We start from the raw sequence: 17,140 nt of genomic DNA, 5'->3' as shown, positions 1-17,140 counted from the left end.
GAGAGGTAGGATGGTAAGCAGTGGCAGAAAGCCAGAATGAGATTGAGTTGCTGAAATTGATAGTAAATAAATGGTTTTGCATTTTTCTTTGAAACAGAATGAGGACAACCAGCCCTTGATAACTGAGAGACAGCTCTATGTGTGACTGACTTCTGCTGAAAAACCTTTCAATAAGATTCAGCATTCTTAGTTATGACAAAGTCTTACTTCTGCGCCAGGGTCTTTTTAAATGTTCACTTGTCTAAAAGCAGTTCCTGGCAATTTAGGCACATTCAATCTGTTGCCATCGTTATCAATGGAAGCATACCCTTCCAGTACAAAATCCTATGCCTCGGCCAAATATGAAACATTCCACACGCATGTGTGATTTGCAGTGCAGCACACATGCAATGTGTGAGATGTTTTGCAAAATTAAAATATTTCTCCTTGTTAACACTTGCTTCAATGAGGCATTTTTTATTCAAATCCTGGGCTGGCTACCTTGTAGACCAAGCTTTGCATCAAAAGTTATAAGTGCTTGTGCGGATCCTCCCAGGTATCCCCACGTAATTCCCCCTATATACGTAGTAGCATAAAGAAGCACAAAGCATGAATACTCTGAGAAAAATAAACTTTGCATTGGAAAGTAAATACCCTTGCAATACTTTGTGTCGCTTTAAGACACGTTACATGACTTCACACCAGTGTAAACTTTTTGTAACTTTGGCTGTAGTGCTCAGCAAAATTACCACTACCACTGTCATGTAAATCAGACTTTTGTTAGGGGCCTACAAACAAATCCTACATATTAAAATCTGACTAAGGACCATATACTTGCCTTTTAAGGAGTAAGGACGCAGGTCAGAGGGCCTGTGTAGGTCCATCTGGATGAATTTACTTATAAAGGCTTGTTGACGCGTATGAATGTAAAATCAGGTTCAAAAACTGACCAGCAGATAGACTCGATTGAGTACTCTCCCATCGGTAATGGCAAATAGCATTGAGTAATGGTCTTTGCAACAGATTCTACCATATTCCCGTTACTGCCCTGCTTTAGCCAATGTTATGTTATGTTATGTTATTTATTCTTTTGTATAGCGCACGGCTACTCAAAAAGAGTGTCCCGGCGCTTTAGGAGAAGGAGTGCTGCAACATAATAACATAACAACGTTAGAAGAAGAAAAAAAGACCGAATGCCAGACAAATACATGCAAGAAAAAGACAGGCTACTGGGTGAACAGCCAGGTTTTAAGGCCTTTCCTAAACGCTAGTAGGCTGGTAGCTCCCCGCAGAGTGAGTGGAAGAGAGTTCCACAACTGTGGCGCCAGTAGTCCAAAAGAGCGGCCTCCCAGACGAGCTCTCTTCACACGCGGAACAACCGCCAAAAACAGGGATTCCGACCTCAAAGACCGGGTCGGATGATAGAAGACCAGTCTCTTTTGAAGGTACTTTGCTCCCACCGCGTGGAGAGCTTTGTAGGCCAGAGTCAAAGCCTTAAAAACAATCCGTTTCCGGATCGGGAGCCAATGCAAAATTTTCAACAGGCCCGATACACTGGCCCGTCTATTTAATCCGAAGATAGCTCTCGCAGCAGCGTTCTGCACCACTTGGAGCCGCTGCAGCAAATACTCCGGCAGCCCCAGGTAAAGAATGTTCGAATAATCCAACCTGGACCCGATCAAAGCCTGCACTGTCAGCTTCCTATGCTCCTCCGACAGCAGGGGAAGGAATCTCCGCAGCATCCTAACGATGCCGAAGCAGATGCCCGACACCCCCAGGATCTGGGATTTCAATGTTAACCCCTTATCCATCTTGACCCCCAAGTTCCTGGCTACTTGGGAGGAGCAAGACGGGGGAAACATATTAATCGGCCACCAGGCCTGCCAGTCTGGTTCTGTGTCGCACCCAAAGAAGAGAACTTCTGATTTGTCGGAATTGCACTTGAGGCTGTTCCGTTGGAACCATTGAAAAACAGCCCCAAGGCAATCCCGAATGCTCTCCCCATTAAAGTCTCCACCTCTCATACATGAGAAGAGGAGCTGGGTGTCGTCGGCATAGGATACGATCCGGGCCCCATACGACTCCACCAATGCCGCCAACGGGGTCATGAAGATGTTAAATAGGGTCGGGCTCAAAATAGAGCCCTGTGGGACCCCGACTCCCAGAGGCGGCATCACGGCGGAATCTGACGAGGCCCAGACCAATCAAATTCCTCATGCATCCAGGCATTACCTGGAAGAAATTACATAAGGCAAAAAACAATTTCAGATTGCAAATAGCATGAAAAGTGTGTTTTAAATCTGTTATGCAAGCACAGTTTTCATATAATTACCATAGGAGTCCGAAAGGGGAATAAACCCCTTGATTGTTCCCCAAAACCCATAAGTAATCATGCGGACCTGGTGCGGTTCTGAATTGCTATTCAAAGTACTGAAGTACTCAGGGAGTACGTAAAGAACATCTCCTTAAGGTGCTGCAGTCATTTGTCCCAGTTGTAGGCTGGCCAGCCAATAAACAGGCGGCTGCAAACAATCTTCCAGCTGTCCATTCTTTCAGGAAGCACGACATGTAGCACTGAGCAGGGCAGCCCACTCTCACATTGTGCTAGTTCCTCTAGTTATAGCAGTGATCATTTTACATTGATAAATACATTTCTTTGCATCTGATTCTGGTTCATCCCTACTGTGAATAACAACAATTACCATATCCAGTTAAAAGAGCTTCACCTGGAAGGCAATATTTTATTTTTTTGCAGTTTTATATAGCGCAAACTCGACCCAAAGGTATTGGAGTGCTTTACATGAGCATCAGTTACGTTACACAAGGACATTCTTTTTTTTTGGTAGGCATGGGGAGGCTAAGGGCTCAATTGCGAGTCTGGCGGTCTACGGACTGCCAGACTCGCGGTGGTGCGGCTGTGGCGGTCTTTCGCCCGCCCTAATACAATTAGGGTTTTTTTTTTGTTTTTTTGTTGCATATTTATATAGCGCGAACTCGACCCGAAGGTATTGGATCGCTTTACATGAGCACCATATTTACATTACACATTCAGGCACGGGGAGATTAAGTGATTTGCCCAGAATCACAGGATGTGGACGTGACCTCGAGGATCGAACTCTGGTTTCCAGCACCAAAGTCGGCAGTTTAGCCGACGGACCACAGCCTCTCCCCAGCCGACGGACGACATCCTCTCCCGGAGTGCGGCAGGGTTGTCAGACTGCCATTGTCCTGCCACAGCTGCCAGGGAACCACCGTTCCCTGGTGGTGTTGTGGCCATCTTGAGGCCGCAATATGCTAGGCGGGACCTTTGCGGTCCCACCATGCATATTACGAGTTCCCTCTCCGCCATGGTTTTCATGGCGGTTTCTACTCCATGAAAACCGTGGCATAGATCCAACAAAGGGCCCTACAGGGCCCTCTTGTGCTTCAGGGCCATGTGTTGCATGCAGGGGGGCACAACATGTGCCCCCCTTTCTGCATGCACCCCAGTTCCTGCGCAGCATGTATTTTAAAGTCCATGCTGCGCAGGACATTTTTGGGGAGTTCCCATTGTGGTGCCCATTTTTTTAGGCACTGCTGTAGGAACGTCAGAAAAAATCCCTGCCAGACATGAGAAACACTCGTAATCTGGCGGGCTACCTTACCACGGGTTTGGCGGTGCAGCAGCGGGGTGGGACAGCCCAATGCCGCACCGTCAAACTTGCAATTAGGCCCTAAGTGACTTGCTCAGAATCGCATGATATTGAGTCAACTCCGAGTCTCGAACCTGGTTTCCCAGCTCCAAAGTCGGTATGCTACTGGCGTTCACAGACGACTTGTTTCCCATTGGGTTTTTTTCACTGTTGCTCTAACGTGTTACCGCTCACACCCATTCTCTCTCCCGGTCTACGCATAAGCCAACTTCTAAGAGGGAAACACAAGAGGTCTGCGGTAACTCCACAGACCTCAAGAAATCAGGAATTACAGGTCTCTCCTAAAGTGGGCTTCAATGTATACACCCTGAGCAAAAAAGTTAATATATGTTCAAACTCTGTACATCGATTCAGATTGACTTTATAAGGAGTTATGGTATTAAAGAAAAGCAATTTCTCTAAATATTTCTCAAAAAAAAAGTTATGTTCCTTCCTACAGAGGAAAACCCTTTCTTTTAGCTTTATGAAAAGAAGGAAACAATAAGCTGTTTTTCAGAGTCACTCAGAGGACGTGCTTTACCTCACTGCATTTCTTCATTCTTTGCATGTTGTGTCCAAACGAGACCATCTTTCTCACAGTTCTCATTAAATCTCACACGTTCTGCAGGTGCCTCGCCCTACCCCGGAGTTCAGATCGACGAAGAGTTCTGCAACAGATTAAAGGAAGGAATACGGATGCGCGCGCCGAGCTACGCAACACCAGAAATGTAGGTTTCCTCCCGCCTTGCGGCTGCGCCGTCTCGTGCCACTGTGCAGGTTGTTGTGATGAACATGGACACGAGCCCAGGGCACTGCCTTTTCCTGGGGTGGAGGCCAGCATTCTCAGTCTAAACAGCCTCGAGTGCGGTCTTCAAAGGCTTGACCAGGAGGGGGGTGCGAGCACAGCCTCCCGGGAACAACACAAACAGAAGTTCAATGGCAGGAACCAGACGCCTGTGTGTCCTCAAAGCTGCTCCATAAAACACGTCCCGTTAGAGGAGGGGTTGTATCGCTGCTTTGCACACCATGAAAAACCGCATCGGGCCGGGCACCTATTGTCCGGGACCTGACTTCCAATTATGCAAAAATTGCTTCAGAACTTCTAAGATAAGCCATCAAACGTTTCCTAAAGCCAGTGTGGAGCTCTGCGCTTGTGAAATATAGTCACCTGTTTTCAATGTCAACAATAGAGACGTTAATAATGGTTAGAAGGTTGCTCTGGGATTTTTACTAGATATTCACTAACAAACTTAACCTAATGAAACGTCCCTAAGTTAACATTTAGGGATATATTTACTAGAAACTGGCAGAGCGCGGTGTTACGCCAAAATTGGTAACACTGCGCTCTGTCAGTTTCAGAACCCAGGGATGCACCGTATTTACCAGAATGTGGCGCACCCCTGCGTTCCCCCTAGCACCGGCGCTAAAGAAGCTGCCTACCTTGCGCCATGTTACAAGGGTGCCTACGCTGCAGGGGTGACTGTTTATGTGCAGGAAGGGACACCTTCCTGCACATAATCAATCTTTACAGGCGATTTGCTGTTTCTATATGTGCTGCAGAACATGAGAAGAGCAAAATACAAGGAGAAATGAAACTTTTCTCCTCCTATCACATGCTTAAGACCAGGTATTCCCTCACAATATTTTTGGTGCTGCCCCAACCTTGTAAATATTGGGCAGCGTCAAAAAGCAAATGGGTGTTGCGGCGGGACAACCACTGCAAACTCCGTTACACACCCTTTCACGCTAAGTGCTGTGTGAAAAGGGGCATTATTTACAAGGCGGCGTTAAGCCACGCTAAGTTGCTTTACGCCGCCTTGTAAATAAAGAGAAGGACTTAATGCCAACAGAGCGTCGGAAAAAGTGATGTTCACAGTGGCAGTACCACCTTGTAAATATGCCCCTAAGGCTCTTAGAGAAGGGCAGATCGAAAGTAGAAGTAAAGGGGCATGTTGTCCTGTGGAAAGAAAATAAATGAAGCATGCTAGCACATACTTTTGTGAGTGAATTTTTAGATGTGTCAGAATGCATGGGTGGATGCAGGGGAAAACCCACGCTCTGCCCATGGCACGCCGCCGTGCAGCAGAGTAATCAGACCCTCTAGGAGTTTGCGATGTCGCGGTTTGCCACGAAATAGGCACTTTTGTAAAAATGCCACGATTTTTACAAAAGTGCCAGCGAAATTGAAGGAATGCAGGGAAAAGGTTGTCACATTTCTATGATAATTCTTCATTTGTCAATATCATCTAATGTAAAAGGTTGCATCAGGCCAGCTGGGAAACCCTCAGTAGTAATTTGCTCTGTATTCTGAAATTCAATAGTAGCCTTCACATTTGAGCTGCACTGAGGTTTGAGCAAACCATGTACTCAGCAGATTAAGACAGGTGTTTACTCAAGGGGGCAGCACCATTTGTGCACCAGGGGTGCAAGGTATTAGCGCTGGCATGACTGCCATATTTTACAGTTTGGTTGGAACAGTAATGTTTAAGTAAGTCCTCCATGTGCACTTTGACATTTTATGAATCATACATCACTAGGTTGCCCTTCTTCAGTAGAATGTAATGCAGCACGGTCTTTTGTTTGATTCAACGCTTCGGAAAAAATAGTGCGAAATGTAGGGAACAATGTTGGTTGGAAGGCAAGTTCTTCAAAGCTTGATCCTAGTTGGTAGCTGTTCTGTACTAAAGATGGCAGGGAGAGCCTCAGGGTTGCAACAGCACAAAAGTAGTTTTTAGGCAATATATTTTGATGCTGCTGATCTTGTTCCAGCTCAGCAGTGCAGTTTAGGACATTTTCCCATTGAGAAGGGGCTGGTGGTAGGAGGAAGGTGGGGGCGAGGGAGGGATCAGTCAGTATAATCACGTGTGCAACTTGTTTACTGCGCAGTTTTAGGTGCATGAGCAGCCGGGAGAGAATTGAATTACAGCAAACCATTGGCTGTCAGCAACATGAGAAAAATGTTGCTGCCAGCTATTACAGGACAAGGGGACTTAGCATAGCAAACGAATACTCTCAGATACTTTAAACATGCCTATTTGGAAGTGGAATGCTCTGCTAAAACAGTTTTCTTTGATTTAAGACTGAAAGGGAATGATTTAGAGTAAAATAAAGTGCCGCACTAATGCCGCTAAATTTCAATTTCTGTGCCGCTAAATTTGCGAATCTATGCCACAATATCCTGGGGGGTCTGAGCAATGCAAGGCAGGGATCTGTCCTTGTTTGAATTACTCTAGATTTATAAAGCCACGTAAGATGGCTTGGTAAATTTAATTTAGATTTTGCGTCACACTTGCGACACAAAACCTTGATAAATATGGACTTTAGTCTCCACACTCTTCTAAGGTTTCAGAAGTTTGGATCTCATTATCAAGCCTCCCCTGACAGAAAATTCTGATTTCTTTGCAGGTTGTGCAAAATCAAAATAAGATCATTCATTTTGCTCCGTATTTTGTATTTAGTCAATTAAATAATTGAGAATTATGCTTGGCCATTTATTTTGTAGGAAGAAGATGCTACAAAGCAAGGATTATAATTGGGCACCTGCATTGGCTCGTGAGGAAATCTAGTGCAATTCTGTATACTTTCTTTGAATGGCCATGTTGTGTGGTCCAGTGGCCAGTTGGCCTACCTTGGTTCATGAAACTCTGAGCTCTAATTCTGGCTTCAAAACGTCACCAAACAGTTGTGTGACCTTTGCCTCAAATTGCACTAATGTGCAATGTGGAAGTAAAGTTCAAGATTTAGCAAGATAAGCACAAGGTAGCACTTAGTGAAAATCTGCAGTGATGTGTTGCATGAACAGGAAAAATTCTTGCAGCACATTTACAAAGCATTGCACACCTATGATATCAGCAGCTACCCGTGCACTAAACATACTGTTTTTGCTTCACACCAAACTAGATTTACCATATGTTATTGTGTAAAGGCAGTCAAGAAGTGTCTTGCATGATGTTCATCCACGAAGAGCACCCTTGAGTGTGACCTCTTCACAGAGAGGAAAGGCTAGGGGTTAATCGGGTAACGTGGCATTCACAGAAATTGCTTGTATTTCACGAAAAAAACTCAGGGGCATATTTGCAAGCCCCTATCACCACAGGAACATCACAGGGGGAAACGCAGAGCTACACCGTATCCTTGTAAATACGGTGCAGCCCTGTGTTTTGGACGTGGCAGAGCGCAGCGTTAAGCCAAGGTGGCAAACGCCATATTCCACCACTTCCTAGTAAATATGTCCCTCAGTTTCCAGGTTTGTGCTTGTTTTAATTCGACATTAGTATTGGCTCAAAGTCATGGCATTTCACTTTGAGTGACTTTAGTTGATCTGGTTTTGCATGGTTGCTAAAGCGTTTTTGTGCAGATCCTGCCCAGTTATATCCACTTTTTGTAAATTATCAGGGGTTCATGCTATGCGCCTCAAAGCCGTTTAGTGATCCACTCACATCAACTTTCAGTGCAAAAATTAATTATTCATTGAAAAGTTGATCAATGGAGCTGTTTCCACTGCCTGCGTCAAACAAGCACCCTCCTTAAGCATTTGTAAATCAGGGCCAATTCTCCGCATTACAGCCCCACCCTCTTCCCATCACACCCTGATTTCTCTAATCTAAGGTTAACTAAACTCACTCATTCTGTTGTGTGGACATCTCCTCACTGTTGAGATGCTTCTGCTCTCTGCAAACTGCTCTGGTACTCCCTGAGGGGCTCAACCTGACATCTAAGCCAACAGAAAGAAGGATTAGAATGTAGCTCTGTGCTTGAGAGGATTCTTGCTGGCATACATTCCTTTTGGAATGAAGAGCTGCAGAGAGGTACCAAAGAAGATTCAGTTTATCTGAAAATGCCTCCTTTATTCTGGGCATGAATTAAAGCCAGCAAAATCACCTGTGTCATTGAGCCTATTGTTTTTCCACAACACCATGATAAACCTTTGAAGGCGTGCTTGTCGCACACACTTCTAGAATCTTAATGAGATAGAGCACCTATGCTGTACAGACACATTATCTTGACTGGTAGGACACTTTCCTAGAGAGGCCTGATAACACTTTCTTTTGTTACTTCAGATATCAGACAATGTTAGACTGCTGGAACAGTGATCCAACAGAAAGGCCCAGATTCGTGGACCTTGTTGAACGTCTTGGCGACCTTCTACAAGCCAGCGTCCGGCAGGTATGTGTGACTTCTTGGGGTAAGATTTCACCTTCGCAAACCTACTGGTTGAGGGAGCATGCACAATGGGGAACAAGAAATAGTGCCTTGCACACTGTTGAAGTGGGATAGAAAGAAACATTAATGGAAGAGCTATAAAAAATAACTTCAAAGCACTTCCTGGTTTGAGGGATGCTTGCACCTGAGTCTCACAAGGCAAGTATTTGACATTTTACGTAGATGCTAAGCGACTGATATTGCTGCCACTGTAGATACTTATAGCATTTCTGTCCAAAGGTCCTCCTATTGTGAAGCATCTACTCTTGTGAGTTGCACTTTGGTCGAGGCATCTGAAGCAGGTGTTGTTTGGTGTGCATGTGAAGCATCTACAATGCAGTATTTATTCTTTGGTATTTGGGGCCTGTTCTTTGGATTCATTTGCACTTTAGCCAGAGGGCATTGAAGGTATTTCGGTCTTGAGAGAGCGAGAGTAGAGATACATCCTGCTCTGGGAGATGGCTGATTTAAACATTATAGATAACCAGGAGGAAGATAATTTGATCTTTTGGCAAGCGTTTGTACTGTGAGCTTGACTAGTTAAGCCAGAAATGGATGGTGTTCACACTTCTCCTATCACACCTCTGTAGGGATGGAGGAAATGATATGACAAATTAGGCGAACATAATGGTGAAGTTTGCTAACAACAGATTTGACCTGAGTGTAATTGGTTGTTTTAGTGTCAAGAGTGACGACTAGCATTTTAACATTGATGCTGGGTGTAAAAGACCCATTAACTTAGGCTGAGCTGCTAATGGTAGAGTAGAAGGTTGGTGTCACCTTTGATGTTGAGGAACATTAATTCAGATATGCAGTTGTGCTGGTTTCAAGGTCTGCTTAATTTGGCTTGGGTGGAAATCTGTAGGAAGGTTTGTATGTTGTCAGGATATGAGTTGTAGAAGCATTTATAGGAACCAGTGAATTTCAGAAGGGAGCAGAGATAAATATTAACAATCATTGGCAAAGACAGCTGGTCCGAGTTGAATGTACTAGGAAAAAGACAGCAATGTGGAACTGGCAGGGAGAAAGCACACAGCTAGAATGCAATGCAGGTGAGAGGAGGAGAAGCACACAGGTGAGAGAGAGAGAACCACCTTACACAGCAGAAAGGGGGAGAGAAACACGAGGGAGAAGGCTGGAAAACACATACAGTCTCATAGAATGTTTAAACAAAACAAAAAAAGAAGTGCCTGAAAGAAGCAAGCAGTAGAAGGACATAGTGAGGCATTTATGCTTCAGGGGAGGGACAAACACAAGAAGAGGAAGGAAAGCCCACACAATATGAAGCAAGCAAATGAAAGGGACAGTGAAACCAACCAAAGGTAAGAGGTAGGCAGGCTCTAAGCCCACTATAAGATATAATGGCTTGTAGGGGGGAAAATTTAGTTAGTTAGATGCAAAATGAAGGACATATTTATCCGCGAGTGTTTGATTTCATATTGTCATATATATTGGTTGATTTATGAAGGTTGAGAATGGGTAATAACAACCGAAACTGGCCCATAGTATTGAACATTATCTGTTATGAACATGAAGTAACATATTCATAGATATGGTATGTATACGGATAACAAAAACCTCAAAAGGAATTTATATTCACATGTTGAAACTGTGCATGTGTTGCATGATCATAGAGAAACAATATAAGGCTTGTTCTACCTCTGTTAATCCTCTATAAAATCAATAAAATATGTCTAAAAAAAACCAAAATATATAATGGCTTGCAACAGACAGAGTCTGCACCGTCTTAGACAAGACATAAAATGTTATGCATATAGATCAGTGCCCAGTCTCCTGAACGTCCTGAGTTCCAGGGAAAATTTGGGGTTTAGGCCCAATCAGTGTTTAATGAACCTCTAACATCTTTCCCTGTGCCAAATTCGCCAGGGAAAGGTGACAACATTTCTTAGGAGAAAATTTGGGAAAAGAAGGGAAATTGGCAATTATTGGGGTGCTAATTTGGATACTGCAGGTTATCCGTCATTCATAGCAGGAACCCTCATAAATGGTAGGTCGAACCACACCACGATAATACAACACCAGGCTGTATCAATATTTCCCCAGGGCATCTTTACTGAGTTCAATTCTCGCTACTCACAATGAGGCACATTTAATTTATTCCTGTTAAGGTACCTCAGTGGAATCTGTGAGATGTATGGGGCAACTTTAGACAGAAATATAATTGATTTGTTCCATGCAGATAACGTTAATTGCATTTTTTTAACTTCTTTTCTTTACCATTTACCTATACTTTTGCATAAAGTTAGGAGAGACAGCTACATTCAGTGCTGTCTCAAGACATTTTGCTGCTATAGACAAGGTACATTTTGTGGAGCACCCTTTCTTAATTGTGTTTGTAGCTACACCCCTGCTCTGGGAGCCTTTATGTGGCGCCTCCTTGGAGCTTGTGAAATAGGCGACCTCACCTGTGAATGGATTTGTTACATCTGCATGATAGCATTTCTGTGGGAAAATATTGTATTGACATTTGTATTAAGATTCAGTACAATATACATACAAAAAAGACAGTAACAAAATATTGATAATAATGAAGTCATACATAGCATTAATGAGTCATATTATAAGAGGGTAAATAATGAGAAAACAAAGAAAATAGGTTGCTTATCAAGTTACAGTATTAGCAATGCAAAATATAGTTTATCTCAATCCAACGTTAATACCTATAAAAGCTAAAACATTTTGAAAGAATTAATGATCCAGTGGTTTCCAAACAAAATCATGTTTATGTAATGCATGAATAGGTTGAAAGGGAGATATCCTATCACCTTGTCCTGTAAATGTGGTTCAAGCCCAGCAGGTATGCATTTAAAATAGTTTAGCATGTTTCCTATTAGGCATAAAAGATTTGATTCCTGAAGAGATTAAGAAATTAAATAATACTTGATTGGCGAAAGATAAGCAGGAGGAGAGGGCAAACGATTTACATATAATATTAGAATATGACAGTTTATATTAGCTATATTAAAATCTTACAAACAATACCCCATACTTTAGACCAAAATGCAGATGTAGCAGGGCATTCATATAATGAAACTGTAACATGACAATGCCAACATATGGGAGTATCAAGTAGTTTAGGTTTAAACAGTCTAACACGGGTCCAAAGACAGTTATATAAACTAAAAAGATTTGGATGATATAGGGAAACCGATAGCCAACCGGATACATTACATAAAATATTGTGTTGCCAGTTTTGGGATGAATAGGCAGTAGACAAGTCAATAGTCCACAAATCTCTAGTATTATCTACGTTTGACAATTTATTAGATAATAATTTCTTGTATACTTTTGGCGAAGTATGATTATGGTGATGGAAAATGTAAGGATAATTCTATATCAGGTTTCTCAGCACATTTCATATTCAGGGAGTTCAATGTAACACAAAATAAACTTTAGCTGGATATCAGTAAGTGACAAAAAGGCATTTCTTTGACTTATTTCGGCTAAGCAGAAAATTTCTGATTCTATCCACATTTTCTAATATCATGATTAAGTTTAATAGCTGGATTTAACCATAAAGAGGTCAGTTTCAAATGTTTAATATTAGTATAATATAATGCATTATAAAATAAGAGAGCTTGTTTTGTAGCTCTAATAACTGGGTATTGTTTAATTAAAGTTTTTGTTATGGCGATAGATAAAATCGAAATTAGTGAAAAATAATTGGTAAATCCTCCTCATGTTTTACTCACAAGGGGTAAATGCCCAAGTAGTATTTTGTAACCAAATGGTACCTTTTCATAGAATAAAGGAATTACGATAGTCCGAACATTAGGCAACTTTAGACCTGAATTATTAATGTCATGTTGGAGTTCTGAATAGCTTAGTCTTGGGATTTTGTTATTACAAACAAAAGGATATTATTTTCTGCAGCTTTTTATAAAATGATAATGGGAAACAAAGGAATATCTTAGATAGTACATATAATGTCTTGGCAACAACCACTACTATGGCAGCCATGTCTACCTTTAAATAAGGAGTGTTTCTAGCCACTGTTCTACGTCCGAACAGTCACTATGTTTGTTCGTTGAGAGAATGCATTAGTGAGCAAGTTTGTTACAAATTAATGCATAGACTAGTGAGCCCAATTTGAGTCAGTGTGTACCTAGAGTGCAGTGAATGGATGCATTGTAAGTGAGTGAGAGGGTGTATATATTCAAAGGAGTATTTGTTGGGGATGAGTGATTTGTGAGTGAGAGTATTAGCAAGTGAGTGTACTCACAAGTGAATTTGTGAGTAACTGAGAATATTTGCAGAGCACTCGCATCACACTGTAGCATCCGTCAAGGACATAGAAATAGAATGTTGTGGTACCCTCAGAATATATGTTCACTTGTATATGTTGTCCTGGATACCTCAAAAGAAAGTTCTAATTTCTCTATTCTTGCATAAAAAGATCTTCTTGTGAGACAAATATAAAATCACATTTTTTCATCACCTCTTAGGATGGCAAGGACTACCTTCCTGTAAACACTGCCATAGCCAACAGTGCATGCACTGGCTGTAGTCCAACATCTCCCAACTCATGTGTCGGGGAAGGCAGGTCCACCACAAAGTTCAGCTGTGAAAGCTCAGAAAACCGTAGGTAAGGAAACACGTACTGAAAAGTGTTCAGATTCTGCTGGTTTACTTTTCTGAAAACCTCAAGTCAGGGTATCTATGCAATAAAACACTGTGTTGGTAATATTTTTGAATATCTAATGCATCATCCATGCTGAAGGAAAAACTGGTGAGGTCTAACCCTATATTAGAGTTGTATGCAAATGTGCTCTTCATGCCTACAACTATGGGTTGAAAGGTTGGCACAATACATATTACACATCTGGAATTCCATCTGTGAGTACCATTCAGAAAGAAATATTAGCTGCTGACTCCTTGAAAAATTTCTCCTCAAGTCCTTTCTGAGAATTTGTGTTTTTAATCTGTAAGTTTCTGAATATTAGAGGCATGAAGACAGGGGAAAACATTTCTCCTCCAGTCATGGTCCCACCTAGTTCTTAATTTTTTGCTGTTTGATTAGGTGTGCATTACGACCACCATCCCCTATATTAAGTCTGGGTCGCCACTTTACTCCTGTCTTACATGCGGAGCATAATTACAGTTTATAATTCTGCTCTGCCTGATTGTGAGTGGACCGGTGTTCCCACTTACAGTTTTCCCATGTGTTGAAACACTAGACCCGATCTTACCAGGAAGTAAATCCACCCAGAAAAATCACATAAGACTTTGGATGCAACAGAGATGGAGGCTAGGATGTCCTCTTTCCCCATTTATTCTGGAGAGGTGAGGGGGGCTGTTGGAAACAGCCCACTCCCACTCCGCAGGGTGGTGGTGGACTCCCCGAACACACTGTGGTAGCTTGGCTCGAGTGGTCAGGAATCAGGCACCGTGCTAAGCGTACAATATACCCATACAATAACCATGCGTGCATCCGTTCCAAAAACGACTCTACACCGTAAAAATTATGAAAATATGTTTCTTTATCTTTTTCTCTTAGTTGCTGATTGGGAAAATAAATAGGTCAATCACAATATACAAGTTTCAATTAGTGCAGGTCAAGTAAATATTGGCTGTTTGATGAAATAAATAGGGGTGATCATAAATAACAGGGCATAAATACAAGTGCAATATATACAGACAATTAAATACTTTGAGGCAATAAATACTGTACCAATAAATATTGTACACCAACAAGTCCTGTGGACCTATAAATATAGTGCAGCAATAAATAGGTAAAAATTCAATAAATACAGTACCCCCAATAAATAATTAAAAGTATACAGCAACACTCATATAATCAGATGACACTTCAATTCTTAAGGGCTGATATGGCCCAGGCACAGCTTGTAGGGTTGTGGAAGGCTTGAGGGGGGCTACTCCCTGGCTGGGACAAGGCTGAGGCCTAATCTGAGGTAGATCCAAGGGGGGTATACCAGTGCCCTGGCTTTCTCTCTCCACACAACCTCTCTAGGTTAGTCCCAGTTCACCCCAGGCACAGTCAGGTGGGTTTCAGCACCTCCCTAGCCCCTTAGAGCAGTCTCTCAGGTCTCCACAGGGCCTTAGGCGCCCTCTACTCCACTTACTGCCCTTTTTCTGATGTTCCGACGCCGCTGGAGTCGTGTCGACGCCGTGAGGCGGCTCCGGTTCGGTCTCGGCGGCCTCGGCACAATGTCAGTTCTTTGACGACGCCGGTAGGCGGTTCCGGTCCGATGTCGGTGGCCTCGGTTCGATCTCGACCTCCGATTCGACGGCGTCGGGCAGTCTCTTCACGATGTCGACTTCGAGCGGCTCCGGTCCGATGGCGCTCTCGGCTCCGATGACGTCGGCCGGCCTGGCCTCGATGTCGACTTCCGGCGACTCCGGGGTGCGATCCTCACCCCCGACCTCCGGTGCTCCTTCTCACAGGCTCCGGGCGACTCCGGAGTGCGATCCTCACTCCCGACCTCCGGTGCTCCTCTACCTCGGTCTCCGACGACTCCGGAGGGCGGACTTCACTCCTCCGATGACGCCGCTCGCTCGACCTCGGTTCACTTCCTCCTCGACCTCTGGTATTCCTCACGACCTCCGTCGGCGCCCTCTCACGACCTCAGGCGGCTCCGGGTACGACGTCTGCTACTTCAGTCAGCGCCGCTTCTCCACCTCGGGCTCCAGGTCTTCAGGCTACTCGACGCCGGACTCCAGGGAAACCAGTTCTCAGGTCAGAATCTTGCTGTTTTCTTGGTTCTAAGGCCTGTTCCTGCTGTCCAGGTCCTTAGGATAAGTTTCTTCTGTCTTCTTCCCACACAGGGCTATAGGCTGGGATCCATCAGTAGGGACAAGTATCAAGGGTGGGTTTATGGGCCCCACTCCAGGCACAAGTTTCCACCCCTGCTGCTTCACTCCTTCCTCCTTCACTGTTGTGCTCCTCTCCCTTCACCAGTCAGGTGCCAACTGCCAGCTCCAACTGCCAACTGCCTCTCTTATCCTCCCAACATTCTAAACGGTCTCCAACTGTCACAGAGTTCTGGAATCTCCCGGAATGTTCTGGAAGGTGCTGGTAGGTTCCAGTGGATGCTGGTGATGTCACAGGTGGCCACCATTTTGTGCTTCAGGCCCTCAGGCAGAAGTTTTCAGGGGTAATTAACATGGCTCCCTGAATCTGCATCAATATGAAAAATGAAAACAACTGAGGGAAAAAGGGCCAAGTCCTACACAACCCCCTTCCAGCCAAAAGCCAGGGTAGACCGATCAATGCCTTGATGGTCTTCCCTGCTTGGGGCGAGAAAAGGTGGACGCAGGCCCGCAACGGCAGGAGCACCCGCAAGTTCTCCTCCGCTCTGGAACCCAATGGTTCCCTAACAAACCTCCCTGGACCAACAAAACCACCCCACGGGGGCTCCCTAGCTAGTTGTGGCCAGGACCGGCCCCTGGGCCATCCAGATGTCTCTGGCCCGGGTGATCTCGCGGAGTGGGGGGCAGTAGCCCCAGGCCTGTAGTGCCCGTTGACCACTCCGGTCCTCCTCCTTGCAGTCCTAAACTGCCTCTGGTCCTTCCTCCTGGGTTTCGCACCCTTAGGCTGACCAGCCTTCAGGGGCGAGGCTCTCCTCCCCCTAACTCTCCTTCTGGGGTTCCTCACCCTACCCTGCAAGGCACCCTCAGACCAACACTTCCTCCTCAGTCTAGGGCCTTGACCCCTCAACTGATCCTTCAACCTAGGGTCTAAACCCTTAGGCTGAGGCGGTGCCCGAGGCGAGACCTTCCTCCCTCTGCACCCCCTTCCAGATTTCTGCACCCTCCTAACGGGAAAAGTACCCCTGGAAGTCAATTCTGGGGGGACCCTGTTAACAGAGGCCCCACCCGCCAGGTAAGGCAACCCCTGAGCCTGGCATCCCAGCCCAGAACCTAAACCCTGAAACTGGGCTAACCCCAGAACCTCAGGCGCGCTGGTTACAGTCGCCCTGGGTCCTCCTGACACTAGGGGCTCCCCTGCACTGGAGGGCACATCGGGACAGCCTAGGCTCCCAACCTGGGGCTCCCTTGCGGAACTCTCCAGGCCCTGAGACTTCGGTTGGGGCACCTCGGAACACCTCCCCGTCTCACGCCTTCCTACAGATAGGTCGTGAGGCCCTACAACCCTCTCTCCCTGGGACCTAGCTGGGCTATCTGCCACTTCTCTCACCTCGCTGGGTTGGAAGATCCCTGCACTACCCCCTTCAGGTTCACACCCCAATGCCTCCTCAGACACCCTGGTGATGTCTTCCTGGGGTAAATAAACTTCTAGCTCCTGT

The 17,140-nt window shown here is 44.7% G+C and overlaps 1 protein-coding gene across 2 annotated transcripts in view; it reads left to right on the top strand.

Moving 5' to 3' along the window:
- FLT1 (fms related receptor tyrosine kinase 1) overlaps window positions 1-17,140 on the top strand; it is a 389,921-nt gene that overhangs the window by 332,525 nt on the left and 40,256 nt on the right. For both annotated transcript variants that reach the window (XM_085621641.1, XM_085621640.1), the window contains 3 exons: window positions 4,279-4,378; window positions 8,711-8,816; window positions 13,319-13,458. In XM_085621641.1, coding sequence (XP_085477767.1) covers window positions 4,279-4,378; window positions 8,711-8,816; window positions 13,319-13,458 — 346 coding nt within the window. The remainder of the gene's footprint in view (window positions 1-4,278; window positions 4,379-8,710; window positions 8,817-13,318; window positions 13,459-17,140) is intronic.

The sequence above is a fragment of the Triturus cristatus genome, chromosome 8, assembly GCF_964204655.1.
Source record: "Triturus cristatus chromosome 8, aTriCri1.1, whole genome shotgun sequence".
Lineage (NCBI taxonomy): Eukaryota > Metazoa > Chordata > Amphibia > Caudata > Salamandridae > Triturus > Triturus cristatus.
This window is presented reverse-complemented; position numbering and strand designations above follow the sequence as displayed.